This window comes from Mastacembelus armatus, chromosome 24, assembly GCF_900324485.2.
Source record: "Mastacembelus armatus chromosome 24, fMasArm1.2, whole genome shotgun sequence".
Classification (NCBI taxonomy): Eukaryota; Metazoa; Chordata; class Actinopteri; order Synbranchiformes; family Mastacembelidae; genus Mastacembelus; species Mastacembelus armatus.
In genome coordinates this window covers 10,356,144-10,372,232 of record NC_046656.1, presented here as the reverse complement: position 1 = coordinate 10,372,232, position 16,089 = coordinate 10,356,144, and the positions used below count along the sequence as shown (strand labels likewise).

The 16,089-nt window shown below is 41.7% G+C and overlaps 2 protein-coding genes across 3 annotated transcripts; one reads left to right on the top strand and one right to left on the bottom strand.

Annotated features, from left to right (window-relative positions):
- The first annotated feature begins 597 nt into the window (after positions 1-597).
- wdr20b (WD repeat domain 20b) lies at positions 598-6,321 on the top strand. The gene is made up of 4 exons (XM_026318727.2): positions 598-888; positions 2,421-2,603; positions 2,782-4,218; positions 4,510-6,321. The coding sequence occupies exons 1-4, from the start codon at positions 640-642 to the stop codon at positions 4,564-4,566; spliced, it is 1,926 nt and encodes a 641-aa protein (XP_026174512.1). The 5' UTR covers positions 598-639; the 3' UTR covers positions 4,567-6,321.
- Positions 6,322-11,176: 4,855 nt separating this feature from the next.
- On the bottom strand, positions 11,177-14,593 carry mgat2 (alpha-1,6-mannosyl-glycoprotein 2-beta-N-acetylglucosaminyltransferase). Of its 2 annotated transcripts, none has more exons than XM_026318973.1 (2): positions 14,438-14,593; positions 11,177-12,973 (listed from the first exon to the last, which is right to left on the bottom strand). In XM_026318973.1, the coding sequence occupies exon 2, from the start codon at positions 12,715-12,717 to the stop codon at positions 11,338-11,340; it is 1,380 nt and encodes a 459-aa protein (XP_026174758.1). In that variant the 5' UTR covers positions 12,718-12,973; positions 14,438-14,593; the 3' UTR covers positions 11,177-11,337. The 2 variants fall into 2 exon arrangements, with proteins under 2 accessions (XP_026174758.1, XP_026174759.1); XM_026318974.1 differs by lacking the exon at positions 14,438-14,593 and adding an exon at positions 14,006-14,423.
- Positions 14,594-16,089: the final 1,496 nt, after the last annotated feature.

Genomic DNA, 16,089 nt, shown 5'->3' with positions numbered 1-16,089 from the left:
AGACTAAGATGGTGAGTCCTTACTTGTGTAAGTTAAGTATGATACTGAAAAGGATGTGTCTGCTTTTGGACCTCTATGGTGGAGCCAGGTCCTGGGATAACTGTTTCTTTATGAATATAGATAGATAGATAGATAGATAGATAGATAGATAGATAGATAGATAGATAGATAGATAGATAGATAGATAGATAGATGACCAGTGGTTTCTCTGGGTAAAGGTAAATACATAATAATCGTTAATATTTTAAACATATCTAACATATTTTTCCATTGTCCGTATTTTCTATATAATTGTGATTTTCTATTGCCCTTTAATTCAATTGCATTGTTTCTTTTCTGTGCTGTCACTACCCAGGAGAGATTCTATATGCTATTCCGTGATTTCATTTCATATGTTCTGTAAGAAACAGCATTCATTTGTTAGTTGTGGGTGATCGTGTTTCAAGCTCCTTTCTACCATTTCTACTCCTGCACATTTTTTTCTCACGTGACTTTATTATAAATATAAATGTGAATATTTCTATAATATAAATAAAGTTTCTATTTCTCTGTACGCATGGCTAAAGGACTTCAACAGTCCAACGCATGCGCTGTCCGTAACATCCGGGGTTCGGACAAGGATGAACGCCAATTTCCAAGATGGCGGCGGAGGGAGGAGGGAAGGAGATGAACGAAATTAAAACTCAGTTCACCACACGAGAAGGCGTCTACAAACTCCTCACTCACTCCGAATACAGCCGCCCGAACAGGGTGCCTTTCAACTCGCAGGGCTCCAATCCTGTCAAGGTTTCCTTCGTCAATGTAAACGACCAGTCCGGCAACGGCGACAGGATCTGTTTCAATGTGGGCCGGGAACTGTACTTTTATATCTACAAAGGCGTGAGAAAGGTAAACAAGATCGACTGCAGAGACCACAGCCGCGCTGTCCAGGAGCGGCTCGTTGATCTGGCACCTTGAAACGAGTTGCACCCCGGCTGTCAACTCTCTTAGCTGCTGCCATTAAAGTGCGCAGGTTGTTAAGACAAGGCCATGTAGCAGACCTGGCTAAGTTAGGAGCTAATTAGCCTTCGTTGCTAACATCGTCACAGTTGTTTTTGTTTCGATGAGACTTCAGAGGTGGCCAATCTCTGTGAGTTGTCGGTGTGCGACAAGCTGCGACATGAGATTTTTCAGCGGACAGCATAACGCGAGAAAAGGCTTGTCGTGTCTTGGCTAATGATGTGTTTGTATAACCCAGTTCTTTGCACGATGGGGCTGAATCAGGCAGGTTGTCAGCAGTGGACCCTCTACAGTGTTCACACTGTAAGCTGTTGGACTGGAAGTGAGGGGTGCTTGTTACTGGTCATGTTGTGTGTTCTCACTGCTTTAGATGTGATGCAAAGTGATCCACTGTTTGATGATGTCATTGCAGCAAGCCACGTTTGGTATTGTTTAGCAGGGATGGAGACTGTGACAGTAGTGATCATGCTGATGATGTGGTTGTCCCTGAGGCAACTGCAGAATATGCAGTCTAACAATAGCAGCCTGGCCGGGAAATGAGAAGGCTGTTGGTGTTTTTCCAGTGTAGGTATACTCAGTGGACGCTATTATTCTGACATATAATCTGTCAGATGCTGTGAGAGTAAGCAATAGTTTTTTCTTTTTTTGTATTGACTTGAATTCACTTTAACCAAAAGCAGAATGACAAGAGTATTTGCCTTCAGTGTAAAACAGTATTGCTGTAAGTCTTGAATTGTTTTGGATGCTGATAATTACCACATTATTATAAACCTATCACATACTGCAGTTCAAAACGATACCAAGTGAAGCAACAGGATTTGTATATGGTGAGTGTATGGTAAGTTTTAATTGCCTTAAAACTGACATCACCTAAACATGTTTTTTTGAAACCAGGAAGTTTGGACTTAAGGGACAAAGTGATTTACAAACACACACGTCAAATGAGACACTAGTTTAAAAAATGGGCAATCCAAAAAAGTGAAAAGTGTAGCAGCCTAATAGTTTAGTGAGAGATACATGCAGATCACACTCCTGTCAGTGACTGATGAAATGCTGTCAGTTAAGTGCGTATTTGGGAGGATGAGAGTGAAAGTTGACTGTCGTCTTACATGATGATTTTACAGCACTCTATGATTTTCCATATTCAGCTCAAAATAAATTATTTGTCCAATGAGCACCTGTTACTTTCAGCTCTGACTTTAACTAACTCGCTGTGACTGCACCTGCTTTTACCATTTCTGTCTTTCAGTGTTTCACATTGGCCCCTTAACAAAAAACATCTAAACAAGCTTAAGAATCACTGACCCAATTTCTGGCATTTTGATTTGGGATAAGTTGTCTCCCTGTGGTGCTTGACGTTCTTAAATGTGACTGGAATACGCAAATAGTTATTTATCTGTGTGTCTTTGTTATTGTTCTAGGCTGCTGATCTCAGTAAGCCCATAGACAAGAGGATATACAAAGGGACGCAGCCTACATGTCATGACTTCAATCCTCTCACAGCTACAGCAGAAAGCGTCTCCTTGCTGGTGGGTTTCTCTGCTGGACAAGTGCAGCTCATAGATCCCATAAAGAAGGAAACCAGCAAACTCTTCAATGAAGAGGTGGGTTTCAATTAGTGTTGTTTTGAAACTGGACAACTTGCTTTCTGTGTTTACTATTTAATTAAACTTATATTTTGTTTTGGTTAGTCCACTGAATCTACTATTAATACAATTTTGGAGCAACTACCTGATGAGACTGTTTGTTTTTTTTTTCTCTTCATTTCTCCCTGTCTTCCAGAGACTTATAGACAAGTCGAGAGTAACATGTGTGCGATGGGTTCCTGGTTCAGAGAGCCTGTTTCTGGTGGCTCACTCCAGTGGCAGCATGTACTTGTACAATGTGGAAAACACCTGTGGCACCACTGCACCTCACTACCAGCTCCTTAAGCAGGGTGAAAACTATGCTGTGCATACTTGCAAGAGCAAATCAGCTCGTAACCCCTTACTACGCTGGACGGTAGGTGAAGGGGCACTAAATGAATTTGCCTTCTCCCCGGATGGCAAGTTTCTGGCTTGTGCGAGCCAGGATGGTTTCCTGCGAGTATTCGGTTTCGACGCTGCAGAGCTCCATGGAACAATGAAGAGCTACTTCGGTGGCTTACTGTGTGTGTGCTGGAGCCCTGACGGACGATACATTGTGGCAGGAGGGGAGGATGACTTGGTGACGGTGTGGTCATTTTCAGACTGCAGAGTGATTGCACGGGGGCATGGTCACAAGTCGTGGGTGAGTGTTGTGGCATTTGACCACTGCACCACCAGCGTGGAGGACGGTGACCCCCCTGCTGAGTTCAGCGGCAGTGACGAGGACTTCCATGAGCAGGTTCCCTTTGGTGCAGGTAGAGACAGAACTAACAGTGCTCATTCTCGGCTTTCTAAGAGAAACTCTACAGACAGTAGACCTGTTAGTGTGACCTACAGGTTTGGTTCAGTGGGCCAGGATACCCAGCTGTGTCTGTGGGACCTTACAGAGGACATTCTCTTCCCTCATCTCCCTTTGTCCCGCACTAGGACTCACACTAATATTATGAGTGCCACAAGCCCTCCAACCACTGGACAAACTACTACTACTACTACTGTATCCACCACCACTACTAATCCCAGTGGCACCAATGGTAAAGACAATGTGAGCAACAGTAGCTCCAGTGGTGGTAACCCTGCTAACTCCCTCCCCAGCACCCTGCCTCGATCCAATAGCTTGCCACACTCCTCCAACCCAGCAGGGGGCAGCAACCCCAACAGTCACACAGGCAGCAGCAGCAGCAGCAGCAACAGCAGCAGCAGCACCACCAACACCACCACAAACAAGGGCAACAGCATCATAGACAGTGCTTTTATTGCCAGTGGAGTCAGCAAGTTTGCAACGCTATCGTTGCATGAGTCACGCAAGGAGCGCCATGAGAAGGACCACAAACGAAACCACAGCATGGGTCATATCAGCAGCAAGAGCAGTGACAAGCTTAACCAGCTTAGCTCGGCACGGACGGCAAAAGCTGACGCAGCTAAGACTCTAGGTACAACACTGTGCCCACGCATGGAGGAAGTGCCGCTGCTCGAGCCACTGGTGTGTAAGAAGATCGCTCACGAGAGACTCACTGTGTTAATCTTCCTTGAGGACTGTCTGGTAACAGCCTGTCAGGAGGGTTTCGTTTGCACATGGGCTAGGCCTGGGAAAGTGGTGAGTGACAGGCCCCTGGAGGATACTGTCATGTGACGCCTCTTAACTCACACTGTTTTGGGTAGAGGCGTTTTGTTGCTGCATTCAGAAGCTGTTAATGCCACTGTGTGCAACCAAAGGTTTTTGTTACTGCACGGCAGATTTATACTAAACCCTCAGTATTTTGATGGCTACAGTAATAGCACACCTTCTCTGACAGTAAACCTCTTGGCCTCACTGTTCTTCCTCTTTTATTCCATTTACGTTACACGGTTGTTTGTTATCAATGTGTGTTATCTGTTTCTTCCACAGGGATTACTATCATCTCAAAACAACCCAGCCAACTCCCCCAGTGGAACAGTAGTATAGCCCCAGTGCTGGTGCTGCTAATGACAGCTCCAAGCAACAGAGACAGGGATGACCAAGGCCAAGGCCCTGCAGCGCTTCTTCACACACTGTCACATACCACATGACCTCCAGTGTCACCTTCACTCTCAACATTACAACTACCCAGATGCTTTTTTGTTTGTTTTTTTTTTTCCCTGTTACTGCTCGTGTAGATAACTTACGTTGGCAAAGCCAGGGTTAGAAACTTGACCCCCTTTTGTCTCGGGGTGAAAAGGGTGCTATTGGATGTAAGAGGGCAAGCTTTAAATCGTCCAGGAGGTTCATGGGAGGTGTTGACTGGCTCACTGTTGCATCTATGGTCATATCAAGTCGTGTCTAACCTGCAAATAACAAACACTAGTACCCAATCCTTTGTGCCTGTAGATCTTTAAAGGCTAGACACAGTGTAAGTAATGTGATAACGCCTCAGCTTAACCTGTGTGTGTCTGTCTGTGTGTTCAATTTGGACATTTTTACATTTTTTTTCTTCAGATGTATTCACAGATAGAGGGAGTAAGATGAAGGGTTGTTTTAGAGCAGCAGAATATCCCCAATGCTAGGTCCCTTTCATTTGTTTTTTCGTTTTGTTTTGTTTTGACCTCCTGGGCGATTCCTTGTGCAGCCACAGTCCTCAAACACCAGTTCAAGAAAGACTGGAGCTTTTTTACTTCCTTTGCAAATATTTAATCAGAGCTACCACACTTTAAGGTGTGTTTTGCACAGATATTCTTTCACTCTTGATTTTTCCCATTTTGTATTCATGATGGTGAAACAAAAATACTTTGAAGACAGATTTGGAAGCACTTAGGGAAATGGCGTATTGCCCTCTCTCAAAGCTGGATGCTGCAATCATAGTTTTTTATATGGAAAAAAAAATTGTTTGCACTCAATAGTTTGTTAGAGGAGAATGGCTTTACATTTTTGGAGTGTCTAAGGACTTATTGACAAAGTTGAAATATAAATAGAATTTAAAACCTTTGTATCTATTGAACATTTATTTTAATATTGTTTCAGATTAAATGGGTTCTGTATTATATGTAAATATTGTTCTTCAATGATTTATGGGGTAAAATGATCATTACATTAGTTGAAAGATTCTCATTTCTGAAAATAGTGATATTTCTAATACAGAAAATCTATACCTAATATTAAAATAAATCTTGAATATGCAGGTGAAAATGTTTTTTTTTTCTTCTTCTGTTGTACATAAAGAGAATTCAGGTGTATTTTTATTAATGAAATGTTTGGTATAGGAGATGTCTATGAAATCCTCTTATCTAACAGGTAGTGCTGAATGCTAGCTAGCCTGTCGCTGCAGATTCCTTTTACAACATAGGCGGGTAGGCGCATGTGCAGCGGTGTAATTCAGCCATCACTCTGAGCTCAGGTAAACTGCAGAAAGACTAACGCTGGCATAGTTCTCGTCACCCATTAGCACTAGTCCCATCCATCAACATGTGTGTGGATTCACTTTAATTAACAAGACTGACAAACATGTTCTGCAGACAGGGCTGGAATCCATGACTCCTGTGAGTAATAATTACTGAACTGATGCTAAACTTGTGAACAAACTTTTGACACTGTGTTGAATACCATCTGACAAATGTCAGCATTTGGTGGTAGTGTAAGTGCTTGAGGTGAGGGTGTTTTTTCAAGCACCCATATAGGAAGAGTGAAGATTTTTGTAGTGGGAGCCTTTTCCTCCATGTGACGCCTATTAAAACAGCTTTGACAGACCACCTGCTCATTTGTGTGACTTCTTTACACACAACATGAAACCATGCCTTTGTGTAACATTTTGTGTTATGCTCCGTTAGTTGCAATTATACCTCCTTTGTCCCTTCACAGGGGGTCAGAGGTCATGTTTCTCTGACATGTTGATGCACATATTTGATAGTATTAATTCCAGATATCACTGACCTGTTACATTATGCCCTGATGTGATAGTCACTACAGGGATCTATAATATGGATTTCCTGAAGAAAATACAGTTTGATTTTGGAAGCTGCTGTTGCCACCAATGCTGGGAGAACTAATCAGCTGGATAATATGGAAGAAAAAGCATATTTCTATTTGTAAGCATATGGGAGCAAGAGATTGTGTAAAATTAAAGATGTAGAGGTTTGTATCTAGCCACATGGTGGCGCCACTGTTAACATTACATTATTTTAAGCCCTACCATGTACCTAGTGAGATTGCTCTAGCATACTACTATATAAATTGATAGGTATGTGCAATCTCTCATAGACCACCATTCTAATGAAATATTCATTAAAATATTAACAGAGTTAATTATACCCAAAACAAGCTATGATGTCCTATATACGCTCAGCTGTTTATGAGTAAAATCCTAAGAATATGGGAGTTGTAGTAATTAAATTTAAGATTATTGCCTTTTTTTAAAAACAGTATCACCCTCCCTAATGAAAACAGAATGAAAATGCACAGACTAATTCAGTATCCCATTTAATACATACGATCCTGGTTTTGAATGATGCATACAAGAATGACATCAGTTTGTTCATATTTAGCCAGGCCCACAAAAGTCTTTTAACCAGTTAGAAGTGGCACCCTAAAGCAAAGGCATGAGTAGTATTCAGCATCATACAATTATGGTAATTACTAGCAGTTAGAGGAAATATGTATAATAGCAAGCAAACAATGTGTCTGGGGAAAAAAAAAAAATTGTAAATGTCGGGAAAAAAAATTATAATGCAAATGGACATGGGCACTTTTCCTTACAGCATTCACACACCACATGTTGACTTTATATCTTTATTTAGCACTTTTTCTTTTCTTCAGTTCCTTGCCTGAATTACCATTTTATTACTGGTTACATTTGCAGCTAAACTTATTTACTGTGAACCAGTATTATGAAAATGGAAACTTGTGGTTCCAGTCAACCCATAGGGAGCAGTATTGCTCAGACAAATGAGGGCTTGGGTATTCTCTATACCCATTTAGTGAACTTGTATTTGATTAAATGAATAAAACCAGCCTCCATATAAATGCGTATTCTGTTATCCCTCTCATTCTCTGTCCCTTATAAAAACAGCCCTGCTACTTCACTCTCATTCTCTGTCCCTTATAAAAACAGCCCTGCTACTTCATATATATTTTATACTCCAAGTAAGAAATACAGCTGCTACTTTATGAGCCGCATTTATAAGAAACACACAGGCGCTCACAGCCATTAAACAGGCACCCTTTGCTATTCTAAGGGAAGGGGCGGGAAGTGTGATCTGCAGGCTGGAGAGGCCCGATCATCTTGTCAGGGTGTCACTCACCACATGACAGACTCTGACTGACTGTCAGATCTCCCCCTGGGCGGCACATATTAATGCTGTGGAGGTATCAATCAGGATTAGCGCTTAGAAAAACAACTTGCGTAAAAACATCACAGCGACTATATTCACTTTTATGCTGGGTTCTGTTTGCAGTACACCCAACATACATGCTGTCAACACTTTTATTTATTTTACAAACCTAACCAACCAGTGTTTCGACTTTATGGTCATTTGATCAGAACTCTTTGGTATACAGTGTGAGCTTGGAAAACAGGTACATTCATCTTGCATCCTCAGGGAAACAGATCCCACTTGAAAGGAATTCAATATATTGAGAGCAAAACTCTTTGCTGCTTTAAGGTTTTGCTTTAATCATCCTCTCAGTGATGCAATTCCCTTGTCTGCATACCTCCCTATATTGACCTAGAGTTTTGTTTACCAAGCAATGCGTGCAATAGCTATGAATGATTAATATAGTCTCCAAGCGCTATAAGCACAAGGAATGAGCAGCATTTGATGTGTTGAAAAATATAGGACAGTTTAAGATACTGTGCAGAGAAAATGAGCACATACAATTCATTTTACAAAATAACACACAGTTATTAGTTGTTAGTTAGAGGGCTTTGCTTTGAACAAACAGAGCTAATCAGATCATTTCCAGATCACAGAAATATTCAAATTAACCTAGTTTTTCAAACAAAAATTCCACTGTGTTAATTATTTAGCTCTTTGTTGCGTAGAGAGTTTAGAAATAAAACCCTGACCAATGTTAGGAAATAGGGATAATAAATAGGATTATAAACAGAACATATCATTTAAACACCCTCTTTAAATTGGCTGTATTTGCACACTGGGGAGCTAGGACCTTATTCTTTTTCTACCCAGCATCTTGTCAATGTAATGTAAATAACCATTTATGTGTCTGCTACTAAGGACCAAAGCCTACAGGGTACTAGAGTGCACGCCTGTGCCAAAACATACCGAGAGGACCTGCCTGGAGACAGATGGCAGACTGCCGAGCTTGGCAGGAAGGTGGGTATTAGCTGGAACTTGTTAACCTTGACAGGCTTATGGTTATTGTTATGGATAGATTTAGGATTAGGGGTTAGGGCTAATATTCACCCTAATCATAATCCTACTTCTGAAAAAAGCTGACATCCCGGTTGCAATCTGCCATCTTTGTCTGCACCAGGTCTCCCTCAGACCAATTCCTAAGCTTCAGGAGGTGCTAGCAAGCAAATCACAAACTGACACTTTAATTTAATCTGGCAAACATATTGGTAAACCAGATTATTCCAACACTTGCTAATATTGCGTGGTAACATTACCGATCGTGTTTCTGGCCACCTAGTACATGAAGTTTTAATATCCCATCTCCTTTTAGCTCTGTTTTTGTTATTCACTTGCTTCTGAAGAAAATGTAATATTCTTTAGCTACTAAATGTTCCACTGCTACAATAAGTCTTTATTTATTTATGATAGTGTAGCCAGGTCAAGGTGCAGAATATATTTTCTATGATGAATTTCGTTTGACTGACTCCTTTAAGTTATTATTCCACACCCAGTAAAATGAAATCTAAACTTTCTACTCTTAAAAGATTTTTTTTTCAGAGACCTGATAAAGCCTGTGGCTAACACAGTCAAGGATTAAATTTAAATTAGACAGTGGCTTATCTTTTCATTCAACATTTTTCACTCTGCCTCTTGGGTTAAAAATCATTCCAATATATTTTTTTCTAATTTTGAGTAATCTGTTTGTGATTTTATATTTCCATTTTGTTTCCTGGCCAATCTGTACTCTTGTGCTGTCTGATTGTCTTGTCTCAGTGTAAAATGTTTTATATTCCTGGAACTGATTAATAGACAGCAGATAACTGGCCCATGAAGGATGCACAACTTAAAATATTGTGTTTTTCCTATTCATTCTTACATAGAGCAAGTATATACTGTAGCTCTCAAAGCAAAAAGCACATTGCGGTGTTAAAAGCTCCTGCACTGGTTATCCATTAGTCACCAAGAATCAAGAGCACAGTGCTACTTGCTCCTATTCTCACTTCTATTCTAAGCCATGTTTCCCTTGAGGTGCAGGCCCAATTATTGAGCCTCCACAAAGGGAGAAGCTGCACAATTTGCACATGACACATGACTTCAGCACAGAAGTCCTAGCTAGAATCACATGTCTTCACACTGCATTAGGAATTAAAGTTAACAGATAGGAAATGAAATTGGACTTGTTTAGCCTGCAGAGATTGAGTGGTCTGTTTGTCACAGAGGAAGCTTTGTTAGGCTTCATCAGTCTTGAAGATTTGCCTTAGTGAACAAGTGTGATAAATACTATCCCTTACGTTAAGCGTTTTATATTTCACTCACAGAGTGTTTAGGAATTTCTTCAGCAGAGTCTCTAAAAGGCCTCCAGCAAACCCTGTGAGAGGACATATTTAATATAAACTGTATGGGGAGAATGCAGTCAGTAAGAAGTTTACAGTTATTCCAGATTTTGAACAGCATGCAGATTTGATTGGTAAACATTGCTGCTGGGTTTGGGAGGGGGGGCATAATCAATGCAGCCTCAGCAGAAACCATCAATACTGAGCTGGGGTCTAAGCACTTAAAATGTAAATGCATTTTCAATAGCAACAGCACAAACAAGAAAGTTGTATCAGTGCGCTGGGACCTCTCTAGGTGCACTGTATGCATGTATCCGTAAAATCAGAATCTCTGATAGGGTCCCCTAAATTGGTATATTCTATCTCGTGTTAAGCTGTACAGTGATGAATTGCTACCAAATAAAAGCGGCCACGCACTCCCCCTTGTGAAGCATGGCATGATGTAAAACAAAACCAGTTTTCTTTGTGCTTTGTGTGACCTATCACCTAAGAATCACTGGCATGTGCACCTTTAGTGATATTCTTTCTAAAGTCACAAGAGTAATGAGGCTCTCGGCTTGCTCTAAAAACCTGTAGAGGATAAGCTAAGTGGGAAATTATTTAAATGGCACAAGGTGTCTCAAAGGATCTCCTTTGATCTCAGTAAATGTATGTGTTATAAATAACTTCTAATTAATTATGCATGCATGGTGGGATTGCTAGAGATTCTCCAAATTTATGACTGTCTACTGGTCCCAATTTGCCACTTTTCAGAAATGCTTTACAATTTTGGCAACTTAAAGTAACCAGACATACTTTAATATGAACACCTTGTTAGAGAAACCACACCAATATATTGTTTAGTGTATTATTAATTACAACTTTCAAAACAAAGTAGACTTGCCAGGAATCACTTAAATAATTGAGTGTAAAGACATATTTGTGTTAAAGAAGCCAAAAATCCAACATTCGTCTTTATTTGGAACAGTCCAATAAAACAGGCAATATGAAGAGTAGTCCATAAAGATTTACTTTTAAAAGGCTTTTTTCTTTACAGAGGATGCAAAAGAGAGAATAATATATAATAGTAGCAATTAAGGTCACTGTAATCGAATGTAACTCTTGCAGAGTTCATGGTCCCTGATATCTCCCCAGCCCCCATTTTTCACATGTGGGGCTACCCCTCCGGCCCCGTTGGCTGGCAGTCTCTTTGCTATCAGGAGGTTCTTTGGGAACAGCTGGTTCCCGCTGCTCTGTAGGATGTTTTCTATCTTGGTTTTCTGGCTGATTGGCATGCAAGATGCTTTCTTGTGGTGCATTCCACAGTCTCCGGCGTGGAAAATCCGTGGTGCCTCACTCACCATGACCTTCCAATAGGAGGGCAGGCAGGACACAGTCAGATGCTGTAAGGACCAGTCCCAGTTGTAGTCATCGTAAGCGCAGAACGTGTCTGTGCACTGAATGAGCTTCTGGTAGGTCTCTCTACTGAAAGCCATCCCCATGTTGTGCTCAGTAGACTTCCAGGCTTTTACTTCCACCTTATTTGCTTTGCTGGAGTAGCCGACGTGGCTGTAACTCCCCAGTGAAAGGATGTCACAGTCTGTGCACTGCTCCTTTTTGAGAGCAGACATCAACTTTAAGAGATGGATGAAGTCCGGAGACAGGTAGTGGTCCTCCTCAATCAGCAGGACCTGACCTTTATGGTCTTGCAGAACCCGGACTCTGTCCCATACAAAGTGGAGCTTCCACCACCAGTGGTGCTTAGTCTGGGAGAACTTTGCCTCCCGGTAGTGGCCAAATGAGTCAGGGTACTCTGCGTTGATGCATCCCAACTTTAAGGCTTCTTTTTTGGGAATGTCTCTAGGGCAGTCCCTGGGGTCATTTCCAGGGAACTCCTGGGGGTACAGCTGGATGCTGAAGGGGAAGAAAATCTGAAGGACTTGACAGAAGTCAACAGAGGCCACAACTTTATTTATGTCAGGGGACCAGTAGTCATGGCTGAATATCAGCAGTATGCTCTCCACACCTCTGGCCTTCCGCAAACTGTCCACCAATAGTTTAAGGTAGTCTGGCCGATTATGGACCTGAACAACCACAACCAGGTCGTCCTTCAGGCGTGCTGTCTTAAACTTCTCCTCATTCCTTATTGTCTGGTCAAAATTTAGCTGGAAGACGATGCTACGGTAGACTAATGTGGTGTTATCTACCTCTGGCTTGGGTATCTTCTCTTTACCCTTTGTTCTCTCTGAATGTGTGTCATTTGTTTCTATAATGGGAGGCGGAACAGGTGCTCGGCTGACTGCGGCCGTGGCTTGCATCTGGATATGGTTGTTGATGCTACTACTGCTGCTGCTGCTAATGCTGCTGCTTCTCCACCCACTATCCTTCTTCTGCCTCCCACTGCTCCAGAAAGCTAGGCCACAGATGACAACCACCAAAGTCAGTATCACCACCTTCCTCTTATAGATTCGGAATCTCATGATAGGGGGTCAGACACTTGCGAAGGACAGAACTTTGTTGTAGAGAAACCAAAAGCACAGGTCTGCAGTTTTAATGGTGTGCTTTGCACAGGGAGCAAGCCTGATTAAAAGCTGTTATGCTGTTACGAGGCTAATTGTTGGCAAAGTGAATTGCTGTAAACATGGATCCAGGTGGAATGTCATTGGCAGTGGATAAATGTTCCATAAGGCATGACGGGTGCTCGGGGGCAGCAGGGCAGCAGTGTGCATGAACCACCTGAATTAAAAATAAATCAGGAAATAATGTTAGAATGGTGCAGATAAGAATGTAACAAAATGTTAAGATATGTTTAGCTTTTACTATTTGTTTCAACTGTAGGTTGAAAAATAATAATAAACCAATAATAAAAATTTTGACTCCAGATCCATTTATAAGCGTTTTTTTCTGAAATCCCATACATCCACATTTCTTCTGCAAATTCAATCTTAAGAAAAAGATGAAATGTGATTTAAAGCCCTGGAAAAATACAACAATTGGACCTTAAGTTAAAATAATTATTTCAAACTAGTGGTTCAAGAATCAGCCCTCACCCTCACATTGAACTTCGGTTTCATGTACAGCAATATACAACATTATGCAACAATTAAATTAGATCATATAATAAAGGTATGACTTTGTTTATATGTAACTATAATCTAACAGCTTTATACCTGCAACAGTAATTTCATTTAATATAACTGGCCAATGGTCTTTATAAAAAATGCATCATTAAAACCACAAACATGACTTAACACCTGTCTCTGTTATTCCTCTGTTCCTCCTCATAGTACTAGTCTTTAAACACATCATCGCTGTTGATTATTGCTCCATACTTCTGTATGCCCCTCTGTGTAAACCTCTGTCCTTTAAACGCGTTTCCAATATCAATTAATCATCTTTGCTCTGATCTGAACAACCAACCAGCTCTGCCTGGTTTATTTGCTGCTGAATTAGTGATCTCTCTGGCTTCCTACCTCACCTCTTCATCAGGCTGCTCCCCTCCTGGAGGCTCTTCACACCTGAACGACCAATCTGGGACTACCACAGTCTGGGACTACCACAGTCTGGGACTACCACAGTCTGGGACTACCACAGTCTGGGACTACCACAGTCTAGCACAGGCATGTGACAGCTATTACACCGTCTGATCATATTAATGATGGCATCCGGGGAGGTGCTATAAACCACAGCCAAATTTGACGCACACATTAAGGAAAACAGTTTGTGTCTGATCAAACAGCACAGCTATCTAACCCACATAGTTCATACCTTTGCAGCATGTCCATGTAACTCTACGGCTTGTTAACTGTGTCGTCCTCTCTGATCTGCTGTATTTCCCCCTAACCCTCCTGGGTCTGATCTGTGTTGCTCGGTTAGACATGCACTGTAACGGTAACCACTCGGACGACCGCTGGGTTTTCTGCCCTGACTTGGGCGCTGTCAGGCAAACCGACAGCTTCACTCCATTATTTCACCCTAAGACACAATTATTTCGACAACTGAGTCGAAATGCTGTGTTAGCGGCCCCAAACAACATGTGTCGTGTCCGCTTCCGTTTTTTTAAGGCAGCGACCATAAAGAAATGCTAACATCGAGTTAGCTTAAGCTAGCAACTTAACGTTACGAGCAGCCCGTCCGGACCAGACCTCGTCGACAACAGCGCCCATGACGAACCACAACAGTTGTGTTTAGGGGGATTACCTAAAACCTGGAGCGACGGTGCGGTCCTCAGCGACAAACATCAGTTCGGTGGCGTCCCGTACTCCTCCATACCTCCCAGCATGTAAACGACACTGTCTGCTAGCTGTTATAATAATCCCAAATACGGAACCTACCGCTGTCCCACAATGCACTGCTCCACCGGAGGGCACCCAAGACACCCTAAATACTGACAGGCTCATCATCACAGAGAGGGGGAGCCTAGGATCAGGTTTTTAGGGGGGCTCAGTCTCCAAGGAGAATGTGTATTTATTCAGGGCCTTATTATGTCTCCCAGGGGTCCGTCTGGGGACTAAACCCTGCTCTCTGTCTCTATCACTGTCCTCCTCTTTCCTTCTCTGGGCTGTCTATAGCAAACTTAACATACTGTGGCGAACTAGAAGCTGGCTGAGAAGGTAACTATGAGAGCTAGCAAGAACTCACACTCACACAGTGTCTCTTTTTCTTATAGGCGCCCGTGCCCCATACACCGCACGACTCCGAACGCGTATTTATTTGGTCACACAACACAGAGCATAATAACAGCTCCAACAGCAGACTGCTCTCTGCTACAGCTCGTTCTAGTTCACGTATTTCTGGATCCATCATTTATCTTCTAGACAACCGGGATCCCACTTCTGACACCAATAACCAGCTTTCCTTTTTACCCACAATCCTCTGCGTCAAGCGCCCTCCTATGGCCGCTACAATACAATCACAGAATCTATAATCAATAAGTAGTATAAATTGATCCATGTTGATTTATACTGTTATTCTAATTGGTTGATTTGGACAATGCAGTCATGTAATGTCTATTTGACCTCACTTTCTCACTTGAACCTGGTTGTTTTCTTTGAAAAAAAAAATCAAATATCCATCTATGGAAGAACAGATTTCCAGTTATTGAGGGTTTGTCCATTGTCTGGATTCAATGTCCATAAATGTGTCAATAAATTATTTGTGTATCTGCATAGCCAATATGTATATTTCCATGCAACTTAGCAGTGGTGTGATAGTTCACCATGTGGAGCTAAGTCATGCTTATGTGTATTGTTTTCTTTCATTAGCTAATGAAGAACAATAATTGCATTGCTTTGTAATACTACATGCTATTGCTATTTCACAGCACTTACACTAAAACAATAAAGTGCATCAGTTACAGTAGCTCATTAACTGCTAAATGTGCAGCTAAGTTGCTTAATGTTGTTTGACAATATTCACACCATGGAGCTGTAACCACACACTTTCTAAGCTACAGTAATGATGCTCCAATGCTCACAGTCAGAACAGGCAGCATTGTTTTTGGTTTCAACTTACTTGTGGATTTAATCTCCACCATAAAATCCACCTCCTTCTTCTTCTACATTGCTTTTACATGTGTGGTAGATTACAAAACTTTTTTTCCTTTCAGCTGCTCCCTTCAGGGGTCGCCACAGCGAATCATCTGCCTCCATTTAACCCCACACCAACTATCCTCATGTCCTCCCTCACTACATCCAAGAACCTCCTCTTTGGTCTTCTTCTAGGCCTCCTTCCTGGCAGCTCTAAACTCAGCATCCTTTTACCAATATATTCACTGTCCCTCCTCTGAACATGTCCAAACCATCTCAATCTGGCTTCCCTGGCTTTTTCTCCAAAACATCTAACATGAGCTG

Excerpts from the sequence above, each read along its gene's own strand:
- wdr20b (XM_026318727.2), top strand. The coding sequence starts at position 640 with ATGGCGGCGGAGGGAGGAGGGAAGGAGATGAACGAAATTAAAACTCAG. Across the intron at positions 2,604-2,781 it reads GCAAACTCTTCAATGAAGAG|AGACTTATAGACAAGTCGAG; the intron begins GTGGGTTTCAAT and ends CCTGTCTTCCAG. Across the intron at positions 4,219-4,509 it reads GGGCTAGGCCTGGGAAAGTG|GGATTACTATCATCTCAAAA; the intron begins GTGAGTGACAGG and ends TTTCTTCCACAG.
- mgat2 (XM_026318973.1), bottom strand. The coding sequence starts at position 12,717 with ATGAGATTCCGAATCTATAAGAGGAAGGTGGTGATACTGACTTTGGTG.